This window comes from Rhineura floridana, chromosome 4 (genome assembly GCF_030035675.1).
Source record: "Rhineura floridana isolate rRhiFlo1 chromosome 4, rRhiFlo1.hap2, whole genome shotgun sequence".
Lineage (NCBI taxonomy): Eukaryota > Metazoa > Chordata > Lepidosauria > Squamata > Rhineuridae > Rhineura > Rhineura floridana.
The window spans coordinates 165425874-165447526 of NC_084483.1; the positions used below are offsets into that span (position 1 = coordinate 165425874).

Below are 21653 nucleotides of genomic sequence, written 5' to 3' on the forward strand. Positions count from 1 at the left end.
GTTTTAAATGATTTGGCTTTTTATACACTTTCTTATCAAAGGAGAGGGTGTTTTCTCATGGTCTTATCAGCTATGCTGCCTGGCCATGCTGTTTCTCTGTGCTGTCTCTCTGTGCCATGTGCCAGAGGCAGAAATTATGATAAGCTAACTGTTTTGTCAACAACTAGTTAACCTAACCAGGTGTGCCTCTCTGGTGGTTCTGCTACATCTCATTTAGATTCACCAAAAAAAGGAACACCTTATATGGTGTTACATAGTGTTCTGGTAGCTATCTCAGATGTTGATAAACATAACAAAGCATCGGCTGCCTTCCCAGACACCTTATCTTCCAGCTCTCTGTTACTAAACTCACTATTATATACAACAGGAGGGGTAGAGAAACCCTTTTTTAAAAGGAACCTTTTTGCTCTTTTGCAACATACACCTTAGGAAATAAGCTACATAGCAATGCCAGCAATGATAAATACTTTTTAGACCTATGTGGGCTCAAACCCGTTAAAATTAGATGTCTATCAGTTCTAGTGTTATGAGAGAGGGAGAAAAACTCTCTATACACTTTTCCCATGCCATGCAGAATTTTATCAATTTCTATCATGTCACCTCTTACTCTCCTTTTCTCTAAACTAAAAAGGCTCAAATGCTGCAGCTGTTCCTCATAGGGGGCTTGCTTAATCCCCTTGATCATTTTGGTTGCCTTTTCCAGCTCTACCATATCCTTTTTGAGGTGAGGCAACCAGAACTGTACACAATATTCCAAATGCACCCATACCACAGAATTATATAACGCCTTACTATATCGGCAGTTTTATTTTCAGTAGCTTTCCTAATGATCTCTAGCATGGAATTTGCCTTTTTCACAGCTGCCACATACTGAGTCAACATCTTCATCGAGCTATCCACTATGATTCCAAGGTCTTGTTCCTGGTCAGTCACCACCAGTTCAGATGCCATGAGCATATATGTAAAATTAATATTTTTTTGCCCTGACATGCATCATTTTACACTTGCTCAAATTAAATTGAATTTGCCATTTTACTGCCCATTCACTCAGTTTGAAGAGGTACTTTTGGAACTCTTCACAATTTCTTTTGTTTTAACGGTCCTGAACAATTTAGTATCATCAGCAAACTTGTTACCTCACTGCTCACCCCTAACTCTAGATTATTTATGGACAGGTTAAAGAGTACATGCCCCAATACTAAGCCTTGGGTACTCCACTTCCTACATCCCTCCATTGGGATAATTGTCCATTTATTCCTACTCTCTGCTTCTTGGTGCTTAACCAGTTCCTGATCCACAAGAGGATGTTTCCTTTTATTCCATGACAGCTAAACTTACTCAGGAGTTTTTGGTGAGGTACCTTATCAAAAGCTTTTTGAAAGTCCAAGTACACTATGTCAACTGGATCACTTCTATCTATATGCTTGCTGATACTCTCAAAGAACTCAAATAGGTTAGTGAGACAAAACTTACCCTTCCAAAAGCCATCCTGGCTCTGCTTCAGCAAGGCTTATTCTTCTATATCTTGGTTATTTTATTTTTAATTAAACTTTCTAGCAGTTTTCCTAGGACAGACATTAAGCTAACTGGCCTGTAATTTCCAGAACCCCTCCTGGATCCCTTTTTAAAATTTGGTGTTACATTGGCCACTTTCCAGACCTCAGCTATGGAGACAGATCTGAGAGACAATTACATATTTTTGTTAGAAAATCAGCTATCTCACTTTTGAGTTCTATGAGAACTCTTGGGTTGATGCCATCCAGACCTTGTGATTTGCCAGCTTTTATTTTGTCTATTAAGCCTAGAACTTTATCTCTTGCTACCAATATCTCCCTCAGTTCCTCAGACTCCCTTCTTGCAAAAGTTAGTTCAGGCACAGGGATCTGCCCTATATCTTCTGTTGTGAAGACACATGCAAATAATTCATTCAGCTTCTCTGCAATCTCCTCATCTTCTTTTAGCACACCTTTAACTCCCTTGTTATCAAAGGGTTCAGCCACCTCCCAGCCAATCTCCTTCTACTAATGTATTCAGAGATTTTTTGTTGGTGGTGGTCTTTATGTTTTTAGCAATGTGCTCCTCAAATTCTTTTTTGGCATCCCTTATTGTCTACTTGCATTTCTTTCGCCAGAGATTTGTGTTCCTTTTTATTTTCGTCATTTAGACAAGACTTCAGTTTTTTGAAGGCACCATTCTTGCCTCCAATAGCTTGTTTGACTCTGCTCGTTAACCATTCTGGCATCCTCTTGGCCCTGGTAATACCTTTCCTGATCTGCAGTACACAGTCCAGCTAAGCTTCTACTATTGTGTTTGTAAACAACTCCCAAGAATTTTGGAGTGATTTGACCCTCTGGATTCTCTCTTTCAATTTTTTTTTTAACCAATTCTCTTGTTTTGGGGGAGTTTCCTCTTTTTAATTCAGTTCTGACCATGTTGGAGTTTCTTGGCAATTGGCTATTTACATGTCTGTTTAATTTAATAGCACAATGGTCACTGCTCCCAGTTCAGTTCAACAAAGCTTACATCTTGCACCAGGTCTTGGGCACCACTTAAGATTAAGTCCAGGGTTGCCATCCCTCTGGTTGTTTTCATGACCACCTGTTCTAGGGTACTTTAGAGTAACTAGGCATTTTTCCTCTTTGTTGTGACTAGAACACATATGTACCCAGTCTATGTCATGGCAGTTGACATCACCCATTATTACATTTTCTAGTTTGAATGCTTCCTTGATTTTATTTTTCATCTCAAGATCTCCCTCACCATTTTGATCAGGGGACAATAGAACATCCCCAATATTAAATTACTCTTGGGGCCCAGTATCACCACCCACAATGATTCTGTGGAGGAATCTGCCTCTTTTGCAGTTTAAAGCTTGCTGGATTCAATACCCTCTTTCACGTATAGAGTGAAACCACCTCCAATATGTCCTTCCCTGTCCCATCATGGAGACATGTGGTTTCTTTAAAAGTTCACACTAGTCAAGATTAAACCATGGTTTCTGATCCTGTTTACTAATTAAAGTTTAAACAAAACTTTCCCCAAGTCTGACCATAACAGGGAACTTTGGCTTGTTTAATACCCAAGATGGTGCTTCCAATCTCCTCTTCTGGCATGCACCATGGTTTCCTCTGTTCTCTGAATAGGCCCATTGTCAAGATTTCTGGGTATGTGGTAGCTTTGTCAGGGCCATGTTGGTGTGGCAATGGTGCAACAGTCCCTCTGTGAATAATGCAACCAAAATGTATTTTCACTGATATCATTACCCACAGGGAGTCAACATGTTCATGTGGAGAGTGACAAGATGACCACTTCACCAATTGAAAAGCATTGACTAAATCTTGCAAAAGCAGCAATGATTTTCAGTTGTGTGAGTCAACCCTTGGTATGTGCCTTTTCATTTCAGCTTAATCTTATTGATGAATTAGAAATAATTGTATCAAGACTCACAACGTTTGCATATTACAATAAAAATCAGATGTAGGCAACCCTAAATCCTTATTCAAAACCATATTTTCTGTTGACAGTGTAATATTTCTATCAAAAATTTGTTACTGTAAAATAACAGAATAGAACTCACCGCATGTGCTGGGTTACACTGATCTATGGGGCTCTTGAAGTCTGTCTTTAACTCATCAAATGCAATTATCTGCAAGAGAAATTTTTCAAACATTACAGTTACTTTACTTGCAAACTGGGGCTTTTCCACCACTAATTTAATCTCTCTTACTATGAAGGAAATACATCCTTTTAACAGTTTTGATCCAGATTAGCTCCAAAACATTTTACTTCGTGTCATCTGAGTGTAGTCAGGGTACTTAGTGTGAGTTCATTGGACAAAAATGTGAGAATGGCAGTTGTTCAAACCTCCATATTTGAGACACCATGGACACCTACCTCAGCTCCCAAAAATCTTCATTTCATAGATGAACCAGAAGAGCAGCTGTGTTAATCAGTAGCAGCAAAAAGACCAGAAATGTATTTGTACCATAGAGCAGAGTTGGGAAACCTGCACCCTACACAAATGTTGTTGTATGGTAATTCCCATCAGCCCCAGCCAGCATGCCCAATGGTCAAGGATGATGCGAATTGTAGCCCAGAAAAATCTGAAATGCCATAGGTTCCCCATCTGAGCTTTAGAGGCTTCCTGGTCTGTGCCATGAGCTCTTAGAGATAACAAGGCATTTTTACCTTTAAAAGCCAATTCCCATTATTTTCTCTGTGTTTTTGTACATGAAGATTCTTACATGTAGACAAGTAGGAGCTAATGGTAGTTGTGTTCACCACCCCTCCAGCCCACACACATATGTCCAAATAGTAATACCCATGTCAGCTTCCTAAAGTGTGCATTCAGACCAAAATATATACTTGTGCAGCCATACTTATGCTAATTTCTATACACAAGTAATATCTCAGTGTTCATAACAAATAATATGAGAATCAAACCTAGGTTCAGACAGAAAGCAATACTCCAAAGAATATATTCCAGTAGCTTGAGTGTATATAGTAAGGGCTAAAGTATGTCAGGTTCTCTGGCCTAAATCCTGCATCTGCCTCAGAGGAAGATGCAGAAGGGGAGGGCCATTACCCAGTGGGGGACAACAGTTCCCCCACTCCAGGAGCTTCCAGGTCAGAGGATGTGGCATTACCAACTCCTCACACTCAGAGGGCACTCTGAATGCATTCCTCACTGCCCCCATACTATATAAGGCAGTGGCTGCAAAATCAGGCACAGCCTTTTAAGAAACACAGCTGATTCCTAAGACTGCACGGGTTTAAGAGCAGATTCCGACCAGCTTTTCTTAGGTGAGTTCCAGCCAGGTTTGCTATAGTGATCTGTCCAGGGTCCTGACAGAGTGTGCTTTGCCTTGCCTGTTGTCATTCTGCACAGCCTGTCTTGACTTTGTTTTATCAGACTGACTTTATTTATTTATTATTTAATTTATATCCCACCCTTCCTCCTAGCAGGAGCCCACGGTGGCAAACAAAAGCAGTAAAAACATTTTAAAACTTCATAAAAACAGACCTTAAAATACATTAAAACAAAACAACTTTAAAAATTCTTTTAAAAAGCCTTTAAAACATCTTAAATAAAAACGGTTTAAAAAAACATATTGTTTAGGAGGCAAAAAGGTTTAAAAACATATTAAAAGCAATTCCAACATAGACGCAGACTGGGATAGGTCTTAACTTAAAAGGCTTGTTGAAAGAGGAAAGTCTTCAATAGGCACTGAAAAGATAACAGAGATGGCGCCTGTCTAATATTTAAGGGGAGGGAATTCCAAAGGGTAGGGGCCACCACACTAAAGGTCCATTTCCTATGTTGTACAGAATGGACCTCCTGATAAGATGGTATCTGCAGGAGGCCTTCACCTGCAGAGCGCAGTGATCGACTGGGTACATAAGGGGTAAGACGGTCTTTCAGGTATCCTGGTCCTAAGCTGTATAGGGCTTTGTACACCAGAACTAGAACCTTGAACTTGGTCTGGTAGCAAATGGGCAGCCAGCGCAATTCTTTCAGCAGCTGGTGACATGTTGGCAATACCCTGCCCCAGTGAGCAGTCTTGCCGCCGCATTTTGCACCAGCTGCAACTTCCGGACCAACCTCAAGGGCAGCCCCACATAGAGCGCATAGAGCAAAGACTTTGTTCTTTTGGTTGCAACTCTGCCTTTCAGTAAGTAACACTGCTCCAACCCAGCCTCCGCTAGACAAATGATAATTATGTATAAGGAAAATTAATATGCACAATTTTTTCAAATTAAATAGCTGCTGGCAGGGAGCAAGCTGGATCATGGTTGTAGTGTTCAGAGAGGGTTTTCATTCTTGCTCCCTGCAGTGGCTCTGATGAAAATCATTCCCCAAGCTGCCATTAATCCTGAGAGAGTAGTTCCTGGTACCTATGGGAGCTTACTTCCAGGGGCTGATGGCAGATGGGAGTATTTTCATTGGGATCACAGTAGGTGATCCTGCTCCCCCACCCCACATGAGTGGGATATACATTTCAAAATCTCTGTGTTCATTGCTTATATGCAATTAATATCATGCTTTGCTTGGCCCCAGCTCATAACTTTCACAAATGCTTTACCATTCAGTTGCTGGGATGTGCCAAAAGTTTTGCTGAGATGTGCCAACAGCTTGCTACCTTCATTATTTTGCTTCTGTTTTAAGTTAATTCCCTTATTTGTGTTTCATATGATCTATCTTTTCATGTTCTTCTCATGAATATTAAAGTATTATTTAATTATTATTTATTTTATTTATTAGATTTATATCCCGCCCTTCCTCCCAGTAGGAGCCCAGGGCCACAAAAATTTAAAAACTTGGCCAATCCCCCAACCCTGTGCTTTCCTCCATTAACAACACATTTCCTGTTCAGTACATTTGAAGCATATTGCAAATTCTGAATCACCAAATATCCATATATATATAAACAATATGTATTATTTAACATGTTGTAGGACTACACTATATGTCACCTTATTCTTCTGAGGTCATATTATATAGTGGTTCACTTCAGACTTTTGGTTCGGTAAAACCCTGAATCTTCCACTATTAAACTGCTTTTTGAAAAGTGCAAAATACTTTAATGCTAAGTATTTTCTTATTTTTTAAAAAAGATATAGACTGCTTTTCAAACAATGCTTCCCAAAGTGGTTCACAAAAATATACAAAAGCAAACAAACAATAATAATTTTTTAAAACCAGATAAAGACATTTCATTACATTTCAAACGGTACAAAATTGTGCCAACACAACATGCCTTTATCAAAAACCAAGAGATAGCCACAGACTAGTCACTAAAAGCAGAAGTAAAAATATAAATCTTTAAGGTCTGTTTAATGGAACAGAACCTGACTAACTTCACACAGAACAGAGTTCCATAAATGTGGGGACACCACCACAGAAGGCCCTGTTCTCTGTGTATGTATTCTCTTCAGCAGGAATGTAGAATATGTATACCCTGTTTTTCCCCTCCAAAACAGAGATGGCCAAAGTAGCTAACATAAATTTAAAACAACATAAAAACAAATCAACTAAAAAATTAATATAAAAAATCTAGAACAGTGATTAAAAAAATAGAAACTAATAGCAGGCAGGAAACCAGATTGAATTTAAAAACCTAAAAAACAAACAAAAAGTCCTGTGTTGACTAGATATAATCTTGGTCTTTCCTTTCTTTCCTCTGAAAATTCTTCCTTGCCTTGAAATAGATTGGCCACACCTAGGGATAGGGGAGAAATCTGATTCAGTTCACATTTAAAGCCTAAGCTATTAATATCATACATTCTAAAACAATATGAGAACTGAAAGCCATCCTTTGAAATTTCCACTTATCCGAATTTTGCAATGCAATTCTCCAATCAAACAATAACAAAAATGCATATATTAAGGGAAAGTGTGCATAAAAACAAATATATTCTTATTTATTTATTTAAATTATTTATTAGATTTATATCCTGCCTTGCCTCCCAGTAGGAGCCCAGGGCGGCAACCAAAAGCACTAAAAACACTTTAAAACATCATAAAAACAGACTTTAAAATCTATTAAAACAAACATCTTTAAAAACATGTTTTAAAAAGATTTTAAAACATCTTTTTTAAAAAAAAAAGTTTAAAACATATTAAAAAGCAACTCCAACACAGATGCAGACTGGGATAAGGTCTCTACTTAAAAGGCTTGTTGATAATATTTAAGGGGAGGCAATTCCAAAGTATAGGTCCTACTACACTAAAGGTCTGTTTCCTATCTTCTGCAGAACGGACCTCCTAATAAGATGGTATCTGCAGGAGGCCCTCACCTGCAGAGCGCCATGATTGACTGGGTATATAAGAGATAAGACAGTCTTTCAGGTATCCTGGTCCCAAGCTGTATAGGGCTTTGTACACCAAAACTAGAACCTTGAACTTAGCCTGTTAGCTAATAGGTAGCCAGTGCAATTCTTTCAGCAGCAGGGTGACATGCTGGCAATACCCTGCCCCAGTGAGCAGTCTCGCCACCACATTTTGCACCAGCTACAGCTTTCGGACCAACCTCAAGGGTTGCCCCACATAGAGCACATTACAGTAATCCAGCCTGAAGGTTACCAGTGCATGGACAACAGTGGTCAGGCTATCCCGGTCCACAAACTGCCGCAGCTGTCTTACCAACCAAAGCTGGTAAAAGGCACTCCTAGCCACAGAGGTCACCTGGTCCTCTAGTGACAAAGACGGATCCAGGAGCACCCCTAGACCATGAACCTGCTCTTTCCGAGGGAGTATGACCCCATCCAAAGCAGGCAACTGACCAATTATCCAAACTCAGGAACCACCAACCCACAATGTCTTTGTCGTGCTAGGATTCAGACTTTATTGGCCCTCATCCACCCCACCACTGAGTCCAGGCACTGGTCCAGGGTTTGTACAGCCTCTCCCGATTCAGATGTTACAGAGAAATAGAGCTGGGTTTTGTCAGTGTACTGCTGACACCTTGTCCCAAATCACCTGATGACCGCTCCCAAGGGCTTCATATAGATGTTAAACATCATGGGTGACAAGATGGTACTAGTGAAAGTAACATACAAATATGCATTATGTTAGGAAATATTGTTTGCAGAAGTGTGTACATTATTCAAAACTGCATAGAAATGTGTGTTTACTAGGAGAAATTCGTACTAAAATTCTGAATGATATTCATGAGGATTTTTTTAAAAATTGCTGCAGAAATGTGGAGAAGTGAACTTAATTTGTTGTCGTTATATGCCTCCAAGTCGACAACGACTTATGGCGACCCTATGAATCAGTGACCTCCAAGAGCATCTGTCATGAACCACCCTGTTCAGATCTTGTAAGTTCAGGTCTGTGCCTTCCTTTATGGAATCAATCCATCTCTTGTTTGGCCTTCCTCTTTATCTACTTCCTTCTGTTTTTCCAAGCATTATTATCTTTTCTAATGAATCATGTCTTCTCATTATGTGTCCAAATTATGATAACCTCAGTTTCATCATTTTAGCTTCTAGTGATAGTTCTGGTTTGATTTGTTCTAACACCCAATTATTTGTCTTTTTTGCAGTCCATGGTATCCGCAAAGCTCTTCTCCAACACCACATTTCAAATGCGTTGATTTTTCTCTTATCCGCTTTTTTCACTGTCCAACTTTCACATCCATACATAGAGATCGGAAATACCATGGTCTGAATGATCCTGACTTTAGTGTTCAGTGATACATCTTTACATTTGAGGACCTTTTCTAGTTCTCTCACAGCTGCCCTCCCCAGTCTTAGCCTTCTTCTGATTTCTTGACTATTGTCTCCATTTTGATCAGAAACTGAGAGAACCACAGGTGACAGATCCTTCTATCCCTAGGCATACCTATTCCACATTTAAAGTTTGTCACTGCAATATGTTCTTTTCTTGCCCACAAAGTGGAAGCTATAGGGACACAGCTTGAAAACAAGAAGCACTAGGAATAAAGCATTAAATTTTCATAGATATCACAAGGGCCTTTGAAAACTTCTTTCTTGCCTTTTAAAGCTGATCTGAAATAATAAAAATGATAAAAAGTGTAATTATATCACATCTTACCACTTTATTAAAAAAAAGCAGGGCAGCAATATCTTACAGTTTTAAATTATCTTGTACCAATCAAATGTTAGAAAAGTTAATATGAAAAGAGAGGTTCTTATCTTTATGTAGGTGCCTCTTCATCTCATAAGATGTCCTCAACCTCTATGGGATACAATGGCGGCCCTCAGAAACATAGATGGAAAGCTACTTTTAGTGAGAGGGGAGGATGTTTTCCTTTTTAATGTGACGTTCCTTACATCTGAAGGTGAGTTGGAGACATTGAGCTGGAGATATATACTCTCATAATATCCAAACCGCTTTTCACACAAAGACTTTTCTTTGCAATTGCTATCTATTGTTCACTTACTTTTTACAGACAATCCACACAACAATTTCATTAAACCATTGCATTCCAGCATTTAATGTGATAAAGCTGAAAAACCTTGGACAGCTCCTTGAAAGTTTGGATTAAAACTCAGAGTGGATTCTACTGCCCCACTGACATGGAGCCACCAGGCACCACTGAGAGTTAAATAATCTGGAAGCAACTTTTCCATATAAAAATACTTCTGTTTTTACTCCTGAAAGCATATTTGAAACAACTAGCCTAACTGATTAGGTATCTGACCTGCATTCCGTCCGAGATCACATCCCCTGTCTCTGGCCCATTTGATTCTTACCTGCTAGTGTCAGAATTGGGCTCCAGCTACAGTGTGTCACAAAGCTAGAAACCATGTCTCATAATAATATAGAAATATATTAAGTATTATGCAGAACCTCTGTTTTAATCCAATTTCCAGCTAATTGTGGGAAAGCAATGTCTCTGTGGTACTCAAGGGCTCTAAGTATAAGCCACCAATCTTTCCATATTTAACTATGTGATACAAAGGTTAAGCTTCATTATTGAGCTCCAAGCCCCTTTGCCAACAACTACCATCATATTCCAATTGAGTTCTAAAAGATACACTCAAAAGGAGCTTCCTGTCTATGTTAGTTACTGTTACTGTGCAGAACAAGGTCCTGAAGATCCACGATGTTGGTCCCCAGTATCCCTAATATCAAGACTCCACATGTATTTATTGCACAAGCAAGAACCTTTCATTCTCCTCATAGAATGGGATACTTGGAGCCCAGCTAGAGGTACATTAATTCTGTAAAGGAAATTAATGTGCATGGGTTTTTAGTTATGTGAATAGCAGACATGGAGAAGCATGAGCGGCTTCAGGACTGGGGGCAGGTGTGGAGGGCGAGTCTTTCTCTCCTTGCACTGGTCCAGGCAAAAATTGTCTCCTCAAAGTTGCTATGTGAATTTCAAAGGCAGTTCCCATTGCTACCAAACTGGAGGCTTCCCTTGAACTGCAAGCAGCTGGTTTGGAGAGGTGGTTTTTATCATGACCATAGCAGGGAAAGAAAGAAGTACACATTCCCTCCCCTGCTTTTACCCTCCAGATGTTTATTTCCTTGCTTTTTGAATTCTTGCAGGGTAAGAGTTATTTGGAGTGGGTAAAATGGCTGGTGGGGAAGGGACAAGCACCCTCCTCTTCATCTACCACTTCACCCAAAACAGGTTGCTTCCAAAACTAATTTTCCTCTGATAGGATGGTCATTGTGCTTGCGTTATACACATTTGCATGTAATGTGCAGTTTGCCTTGTAATCTTGTGCCTTGATTTATGAACATGCAGACCATATTCTGGGCCCTTTTACATCCCACTCATTAACATGAACTGAATGTCTCATGTAGAATGGACCCAGATTACACATCCTTGTGACACATAGTTCAGTGAGGCTGTGATGCCATTGCCTGTTTTAACAGAACAACAATTATGAAGGTATTTTTAGATGTACACATTGTTCCAGACAATGACAGCTTTGAATACAGAAGGTATCAGATGAGCAAGAGGCTGTGCTTCATCCTATTCCATTCCTCTAAAAAGTGGTTGAAAATTGGGCTTGTTCAAGTAAAATCAGTTGAGGCCTGTGTTTTAGGGACTTTTGCTTCTACGTTCTAAGAAGAATATTTTTGTGTTGGATGTTTGACTTTGTTAGTAATCTCAAAGGTTTCTGAAAGCAAAACCATTTGCTTTGCCACAATTGCCCAGTTTGATCACTGTGATTTTAGATGAACAAATCAACACTTTAAAAATAAAACAAAGGAAAACCAAGGGCAGAATGTTGCTAGAATGGCTGGGAATTGATTTAATTAAAAGAATAAGATAATAATGGATGCTTTGGAGCTAAAATGTATTTATATCATAACTTATAGACACTGAAACCAAAGTAGGGTAAAAGGACAATGGCTGTCCTATTTATCCAGTGAAGATGCAGAACAAGTTCACCATGAGGATCACTACACCCACCATGAGGCTCACTACAAAGGTCAGCTGGAAGGACCAAATGTATTCCCTTTATAACAGATTAGTGTGTACGTAGCCATGCTGATTCCGCTTCCTGCAGAGATGCTCCACAAGGATGCCAATTACAGCTGAACAGCACAGTAAATATCTCTCCATTCTGAGTAAGTTTGCAATTCAATGGCAATCGAGTATTCCATGATAAGAGATTTCAGTCTGCATAACAAAGGTGAAAGTTGAAGCACTATGCAAAGGCAGCACTAATTACGGCAAACTCCAAATAGATTTTATTTCTTATAATCAACATTTCTATTGCGTTTTTGCTGCTAGGGTCCAACACACCAAAAAATCTATTTATCCCAAAAGTGTTATCATATATTTATTTCTAGAAGAGTAAGCTGCATTAGTCTGTGTTGCAGAGTCTTGTGGCACTTTAAAGACTAACAAATGTATGATGACATAAGCATTTGTGGACCAGAGTCTACTTTATAAGATGCACCTTACATTTGATGAAATGAACTCTCATCCACAACAGCATATGGCATCAGTCCTATGCCATAATAAATTTGTTAGTCTTTACAGTGTCACAATACTATTTGTTAGTTTCACATATGTATGTTTGCCTTTTCAGGGGCGGCTGGTTAAAGACATCCTATTCTTCAGTGTTAACGAACACAGGTACATTCTGAATATGATCACAAAGCAATTTCCCCTTATCTCCACAACCAGAACAGTTTTTGTCCATTAAGACTGTGTGGCTCAGTGACTTACAAGCCTCACATTAAGTGTTTGACTGTGGATTTGTGGGTTTAAAACCTGCAGTGGGGAAAAGGTTGTATCTTGGGCAGAGACAATAGCTCAATGGAAGTGCATCTCCTTTGCATACACAATGTCTCAGGCTTAGACTCCAGCTAAAACACATTCAGACACCAGGGCTGGGAAGGACCCAGGAGAGCCTCCATTAATTGACAGCATTGGACTGGACAGACCAATGATTATTTCTCAGTCTGAAGCAGTTTTGTATGTTCATTTTGTCCTAATGACAATAACCACAGCAACAGGTAGCTACCAAACTACCCATCATCAGAGCCCAACTAAACAATACATGAAATACACTAACAGTTGCTGGGGGGGGGGAGAATTGGGACTGCAGCATACAGGAAGGTGAGGCTTAGTTGTTTTCCCCACACTGCAATCCTAACGATGATCACCCCCAACACTATGGTTTTCCCCCCAGAAGAGAAGCTAATACCCCAGGGCAGCTCACAAAGCACTTACTCATCCATCTATGTAAGAACCTCCTTGCCTTTCAACAAGTTCTTTCTGTTCAGTGCACCAGTTCATCCACAGACTGCCACACAAACCTGATTTATTGGACTATTTATGGAGAACGGACATTTGAGTAGGATTACCAGATCACAATAAAGAGATTTTCTTTGCCCCTTTAAAAGTGGGGTGGGAAACCTATAGCTCTCCAGCTATTGTTGGGAATACAACCGCCAGCATTCCTGAGCATTGGCTGTGCCAGCTGGGGCAGACTGGATTTGGAGTAGGGCCGTAGCTCAGTGGTAGAGCCTCTGTTTTGCATTCAGAAGGTCCCAAATTCAATTTATTTATTTATTTACTTACTTATTTTATTTAATTTCTATACCGCCCAAAGCCAAAAGGCTCTCTGGGCGGTGTACATAAGAGTAAAACAGCAACATAAAATACAAAAACATAGAAATAAATAGCAAACTCAACAGAACAAATAATTAAATAGCATTAAAATACAATAAAATACAATTAAAGTGTAGTTAAAACAAGCAAAGACACATACATACACACACCAATCTCATTCACACCACACAGCATACATCCGGCGACAATGTCCCACGCCGAAGACTCTCCTCACGCAGTGCAGCGGCAACGATGAAATAGGCTGGGACCTGGTCCTGCAGGGCGTGGCAGCTGTTAATAGCAGCAGTCCAGCAGGAAGGGTGGTGGTGGTGGTGGTGACAGCCAGGGGAAGCAGCACAACAGCAGCAGATGATGAAGAGCTCTCCCTCCCTGGCAGCCCAAGTTCCTCTTCCTGCAGGCAGAAGGTCTCCCAGGCCTCTCAGCCAGCCAGCCTATATATCCCTCCAAGGAGGGACAGGTGGAAAAGGTTAGCCACAGCTGGCTGAGTACCTGGGACCTGGTCCTGCAGGGCGTGGCAGCTGTTAATAGCAGCAGTCCAGCAGGAAGGGTGGTGGTGGTGACAGCCAGGGGAAGCAGCACAGCAGCAGCAGGTGACGAGGGGCTCTCCCTCCCTGGCAGCGCAATGTTCCTCTTCCTGCAGGCAGAAGGTCAATCACTGACATCTCCAGGTACGGCTGGAATGACCCCTGTCTGAAACCCTGGAGAGGCACTGCTAGTGAATGTACACAATACTGAGTAAGGTTGCCAGGTTCTTGGCCCGAGACTGATCCTGTATTTTTAGGAGAAGAGAAAGTCAGCCAGACCCTGCCTCCAAGAGGTCTTCTATATCTTTAAAAGTTGTACAGGGGGAAGAAAGAATTCCACCTTGTGGTTTTTCGCATTACAGCGTTGCAAGAACACCTGCACTTGGCTGACTTTCTCTTCTCCTAAAGATACAGGATCAGTCTCAGGCCAAGAACCTGGCAACCCTAATACTGAGCTAATTGACCAATGTGCTGACTTGGTAAAAGGCAGCTTCCTATGTTTCTGCTAGTAAAACTGGAGAGTCACGGATTGCCCGTCCCTGCTTTAAAACTACCAATTAAAGCAGAAGTGTCTATGACTTCTCCCACTTGTTCCTTCTGCCTTTGTCCTTTAATTTGCTTCTTCCTGCCTGCCTGATATAGCAACCAGGGAAGGAAGACTGATGAGGAGCATGAAAGAAATAGGCAGGAGAAGTTGTAGGTGCTTAGTTGTTAGTTTTTAAAGGGGTAAAGATGATCTCGTGATTGTGACCTGGCAATGAAATGGATGCCTAACTCAGTGTGTATTCCCCTTCCCCCACAAAAACCACTATTTTGATTCAAAGCTGAATTTACTGTCAGATCTTAGCTTTATTTCAAACTATTATTGTTATTATTATTATTATCATTATTCAGCAGGAATTTCATCTTCATCCTGGAAAAGAAATAAAGCCCAGTTTTAGCCCAAGAGATAAGGAAGGCTACTGATAAGCAAGCAATCACCTTCATTCTGTCTTAGGGTTCCACCTAAGAGGAGATGTTTGATACAGCTGTAATTGCTTTCTGTGCATCAAAGTCTCAGCCTTGCTGGAATTTACATAGAGCAGGTGTGATGCTTAGTCCTCTGAGATAGTCAGAAGTGAGCAATCACTCCATAATGTTCCACTTATCATATCAAAATTACATAGAGCTTTATGTTCATGAATTATTTTATACAAGCAGCCAAATGGGTTCTTTTCCTGTAATTTGTTCTTTAGTTAAAGTGAGACTGAAGAGTTACCACTGTGTTTCGACAGAGTGTGGTAAAGAAAGGAAGACATCACAAAAAGGGAGAGAGAGGAAAAGAAGATGGAAAAATATAAAGAGGGAGACAAAACCTAGAGTCCTATGGAGAACATGTGATATGCTGAATATCATAAGAAAAAAATGTGCTTTTATTTATTTTATTATTTATTATATGATTTATATCCCGCCCTTCCTCCCAGCAGGAGCCCAGGGTGGCAAACAAAAGTAGTAAAAACACTTTAAAACATCATTGAAAAGCAGACATTAAAATACATTAAAACAAAACAACTTTAAAAACATTTTTAAAAGCTTTGAAGATTTTTTTTTAAAAAAGGTTAAAAAACATATTGTTTTTAAAAAAAGGTTTAAAAGCATATTAAAAAAACAATTCCAACACAGAAGCAGACTGGGATAAGGTCTCAGCTTAAAAGGCTTGTTGAAGGAGGAAGGTTTTCAATAGGCGCTGAAAAGATAACAGAGATGGCACCTGTCTAATATTTAAGGGGAGGGAGTTCCACAGAATAGGTGCCGCCACATTAAAGGTCCGTTTCCTATGTTGTGCAGAACGGACCTCCTGATAAGATGGTATCTGCAGGAGGCCCTCACTTGTAGAACGCAATGATCGACTGGGTATATAAGAGATAAGACGGTCTTTCAGGTATCCTGGTCCCAAGCTATATAGGGCTTTGTACACCAAAACTAGAACCTTGAACTTGGCCTGGTAGCAAATGGGCAGCCAGTGCAATTCTTTCAGCAGAGGGGTGACATGCTGACAATGCCCTGCCACAGTGAGCAGTCTCGCTGCTGTATTTTGCACCAACTACAGCTTCCTCAAGAGTAGTCTCACATAGAGCACATTACAGTAATCCAGCCTGGAGGTTACCACTGTGTGGACAACAGTGGTCAGGCTATCCCAGTCCAAGAATAGCCATAGCTGTCTTACCAGCCGAAGGTAGTAAAAGGCACTCCTAGCCACTGAGGTCACCTGGGCCTCTAGTGACAAAGATGGATCTAGGAGCACCCCAGACTACGGACCTGAACTTTCAAAGGGAGTATGACGTCATCCAGGCAACTGACCAATTATCTGAACTCGAGAACCACCAACCCACATCACCTCCATCTTGCTAGGATTCAGACTCAGTTTATTGGCCCTCATCCAGCCCACCACCGAGTCCAGGCAGCAGTCCAGGGCTTGCACGGCCTCTCCCAATTCAGTTGTTACAGAAAAATAGAGCTGGGTATCATCAGCGTACTGCTGAGACCTTGACCCAAATCTCCTGATGACTGCTCCCAAGGGCTTCATATAAATGTTAAACAGCATGGGGGACAGGATGGTACCCTGCGACACTCCACAGCACAAGTGCCAGGGGGCCAAAAGACAATCACCCAATGCTATTCTCTAAAAACAACATTGGAGATAGGATCAGAACCACTCTAAAACAGTGCCTCCGATACCCATCTCCCCATGTTGGCCCAGGAGAATACCATGGTCAATGGTATAAAAACCCATTGAGATATCAAGTAAGAGTAACAGGGTTGCACTCTCCCTGTCCTTCTTCTAATAAAGTTCATCCATCAGGGCGACCAAGGCCGATTCAGTCCCATAACCAGGCCTGAACCCAGACTGGGATGGGTCACAATAATCTGTTTCATCCAAAAGTACTTGCAATTGCTATGCCACAACCCTCTCAGTCACCTTCCCTAAAAAGGGGGTATTTGCAAGCAGGTGGTAATTGTCACAGACCAATGGGTCCAGGGTAGACTTTTTCAGAAATGGTCGGATCACCGCCTCCTTCAGAGCAGCTAGAACTACTCCCTCCTGCAATGATGCATTGACCACACTCTGGATCCACTCGGTCAAACCCCCTCAGCAAGCTTTAATAAGCGAAGAAGGGCAAGGATTGAGAGGACACGTTGCTGGTCGCATCATTGCAAGCACCTTGTCTACGTCATCAGGCCGCATCAACTGAAACCATTCCCAAGAAGTTGCAGCAGACATTGCACTGGACACCTCATTGGGGACTACAGTAGATGTGGGTATCAAGACTGCTACGGATGTGAGCAACTTTACCCTCAAAGTGCCTTGCAAACAGTTCACAGTGGGCCTCCAAAGGGTCTAGGACTCCATTTCCTGGAGTTGATGTCAACAGACCCCTGACAATATGGAAAAACTTCACCGGATGGCTACTTGAGGATACGATGGAGGCAGAGAAGTGGGCCTTCTTCACCGCCCTCACCACCACACAGTAGGCACAGTTATGATGTTTTACTTGTGCCCAATCAGCTTCACAGCACGTATTTCACCACTTGTGCTCTAGCTGTCATCCAACCTGTTTCATTGCCCTTAGCTCACTGGTGTACCAAGGTGCCAACCGGGCTCCACAATACCAGAGAGGGCGCTCAGGGGCGTCAACAGCCCAACGCGCCTCGCTGTTCCACAGCGTGACAAGGGCTTCAACAGGGTCACCTGCTCTATCTACTGGGAACTTCCCCAGGGCATTCAGGAATCCAGTGGATTCCATTAGTCTCTGGGGGCGGACCATCTTAATCTGTCCACTTTAATTGAAGGGACTTTGCTTGGAGTATTATTTGTCCTTTCATTAAGTTAGATGATGCAACTCAAAGAAGACAGATGCAAGGTATATCCTGTATTTTGATGGTTACTCCATGCTGTGTCCAAAGCATGATTAGTATCAAGCCAAAATCATTATTAGTAGTGAGAGAACTGATTCTGCATAAAATTCCCATCAGTGTCAGCTGCAGCACATAAGGTACCGCCCCGCTTTAAATTATAGACTCTTTCTTTCTACATTCAAAGCAGTTAGGTTCTCAGATATCATACACTGATGGGTCAATGGCTATTTACCATAGTGAGTGTAGAAATAGCCCCTCTAATACAGTATCAGGTTTCTGGCGATCACATGAGTGTATTATTTGCAATGGATCTTTTTAGAGTTTGGCCCAGATGAGTGAGAGGTATCCCTTCACAATGAAGGGGCAAAGTCTCTAACATATATGCAATAAATTTAGTGATTTTGTGCATGTTTACAGACAATGCATTTGCTGTAAATGAAATTATGATTACAAAACCAATGTCCACAATAAAAGTTCAAGAACAATATGGCTATAGAATTGAACAACAATCCTAATGCAACTCTACAGAGACAGATTAGGTCCATAAACTTTAAATCTTGGCAGCCAATTATTTTATTTAGCTGTATTTTGTTTGAGAGCCAGATTGTAGAACTCTAGCTGCATTATACCAAAACAGCACTACAGCCAAACTCTACCAATAAACTTCTATTTTTTTAGCTACCTGCCTTTAAAACTCAGCAGACTCCCTAATCTCAGAAACAGTCATCCTTCCATTAGCCAGCTGGGCATATTAGCCAGTTTCTCAGCACAGAACTGGTTGTTTCAGTTTCTTGCTGTTCTCAATAAGAATTTATTACATGCCTGGTGCTCTAATTTAGCAGTCAAACACTTTAGCATCTGTTATATTTCATAAGAAACATAAGAACAGCCCTGCTGGAGCAGACCAAAATCTATAGTTAGCATCTTTATTCCCCATACTGGACAGTCAGATGCCTATGGGAAGCCCACAGCCCCTCTTGCTGCCATTCCACAGCAGCTGATATTCAGAGGCCTCCTACCTCTGATTCTGGAGATAGGCTATAGCCATCATGATTGGTAGCTATTGATAGCCTTATGCGCCATGTGTTGATTTAATTTAAGTGTCTAAATGCTCAACGGGTAAGCACTGGGTTGTATTCCACTAAGTCCTATTGAGTGTAAACCCACAGAAATTAATAAACCTAAGTTACTCAAGTGTATTAACTTCAGTGGATCCACCCTGAGTAGGATTAGCACTGGACATCACCCAATGACACATATCAGTGAGTGACTTTACCAGGGTTCTTACAAACTTATGCCAACTGAAGACTATCAAATTTGACAGACTCCCTGCTGTGCTGGCAGAGTGCCACATACACTATTGCCATGATGACAGATACACCAGCAGAACATCCCAGATACACTGGCAGAACAATCTGCTGGTGTAGCTGTGCTGCCAGTGAAGAGAACCAGGCTGAATAACTAAACCACAGTAGCGTCTGATGTGGGGCAGATTGGACGGCAGAGGGCGGGGGGGGCACTTATACCATATGCTCTACTGCTCCAGACCATGGCCATGCCCCCATCAGTGGTGCAAGTTTACACCAGCCTAGCACCAGAAATTTCCCTTGCATTGACTTCAATGGGTGGGTGGAATTAAAAATAGCCTCTGCCCACCCGTTACCTCAACAGAGCATAGGATATGGTGTACTTCAACACCCAATCACAGCATACCACCACCATTATATAAACAGACACATTACTCAGAGTGTAGAATGCACAGCATGTGGCCATACCTCTCTGGCCCCAAGTTATGCATACTTAGATCTCACTAGAGGGAACCCTGGTAAGGGGTACTATGGTGAAAGGATACTTTGTACACAAATGGTGCATTTTGCACAAACAGCCTATTTCCAGAACCAGGGCCAGTTCTAAAGGGCGGCCAGGTGGGGCACTGGCCCGAGGGCCCCTGGAGCTATAGGGACCCCTCCGCTCCCCTTCTGCAATCCACGGAAGCAGTCGCGGACCACAGGACAGGAGATTCCGAACAGCCTGCCATTCCCCCGCTTCACCTACCTTTCTCTCTGCTGTTTTTTGCTACACACGCGCATTGCTGCCATCAACCAAGATGGTGGCAGAGGTTTCAGCCCCTTAGGGAAACCTCGGCCACCATCTTGATTGATGGCAAACCTGTGTGCACAGTGCATGCAGCCTCAAAAAAACAGCAGAGAGAAAGGTAGGTGAAGCGGGGGGATAGTGGGCGGCTCGGAAGCTCCTGTCCTGCGGTCCATGGCTGCTTCCGTGGATCACAGAAGGGGAGCGGAGGGGCCCAGGGCAGGCTGGTGCCCAAGGGTCCCAGCATGCCTGGGGCCGGCCCTGTCCAGAACACACATGGGAATCTGAGCACATTGTTAGCACATGTCTTTCCCTTCCAGGGTCCATGTTATCCTGCACACTGTTCAATAAAGGCTTTGATTGTGCTGTACATATTGTTTCATTGTTGCTAGAGAATGGTAGATGGGAATCTCTTTCCTACACCCAAGTATGATTTGGCTTTAGCTGGACTCCGGATGTGACTCTGAGGGGGTCACATAGGGAGATTGATGGGCTCAGACTCAGTGGCCCTTCCTCTCTCTGCTTATTCAGGTTCCCTGAACTGTGAGGAGTCTTGCTTCCCAGGGTCCAAAAATAGGGCGGTGGCTACTGATGCTGCCAGGGCGTATGAGGCAGTTGGCTAGCAGAAATAGAGAAGGATGAGGAGGGGAAGACATGTCAAGGGAAACAGAGGGAGGGGCTATGGGGCCTGCTGGGCTGGCCAACTGGGCAGAATAGCATGGGGAGAGTGTTAGTCACATGGGTTTGCAGGAGAAGGGTGGGCCAAAAGAGTGGATTGTGCATTCCTCCAGTTTGGCCCAGCTGTGTCTGTGTGGGGAGCATTGTTCCTCCCCTCCTTTGCATAAAGACAGATATTTTTCAGAATTATTGTTCCATCCCTTAGGAATGGATAAGCGATCTCACCTGACATTCCATAACCAATTAAGCATTCTGTTTCTCTGGAGAATATTTAAAACTGATACAGTATGAGCAGAATAGGTAACCATTTCTCATATAACCCCTAAGAGTATACTTAATGCATCAGTTCAGTAACTGCTGAAGAACAGAAGAAGCCAATGTGGCTTCACAAAAAGCTTAGAGATGACCTGAAAACCAAAAAGGACACATACAGGAACTAGAAAGAAGGCCAGGACACAAAGGAAGAGGAAGAGACAGGTATCACGGAATTCCAGGGATGGCATCAGGAAGGCTAAAGCTGAGAATGAGCTGAGGTTAGAGAGAGATGCTAAAAGCAGCAAAAAGGCTTTCTTCAGGTACATCCATAGTAAAAGACAGAGAAAAGAAATGGTGGCACAGCTACTCAGTGAGGATGGCAAAATCATGACAAAGAAAAGGGAGAAGTGCTCAATTCCTACTTTGGCTCAGTCTTCTCCCAAAAATGGGTCTATGACCCTCCCAGGAAACATGAAGTAGAAGGGGCAGGATTGGAGCTTGAGATTGATAGAGAAACGGTCAAGGAATACCTAATCACTTTGAACGAGTTCAAATCAGCAGGGCCCGATAAACTGCATCCTAGAGTATTGAAGGAACTGGCTGAAGAACTCTCAGAACCGCTGTCTATTAT

The 21653-nt window shown here is 41.9% G+C and overlaps 1 protein-coding gene across 6 annotated transcripts in view; it reads right to left on the reverse strand.

Annotated features, from left to right (window-relative positions):
- The window catches only part of CNIH3 (cornichon family AMPA receptor auxiliary protein 3), a 114512-nt gene that overhangs the window by 50450 nt on the left and 42409 nt on the right, over positions 1–21653 (reverse strand). For 4 of the 6 annotated variants that reach the window (XM_061626428.1, XM_061626430.1, XM_061626432.1 and 1 more), the window contains exon 2: positions 3578–3646. In XM_061626428.1, coding sequence (XP_061482412.1) covers positions 3578–3646 — 69 coding nt within the window. Of the gene's footprint in view, positions 1–3577; positions 3647–13717; positions 14207–21653 lie in introns of those variants that run through there. The other 2 variants (XM_061626431.1, XM_061626429.1) reach the window with 2 other exon arrangements.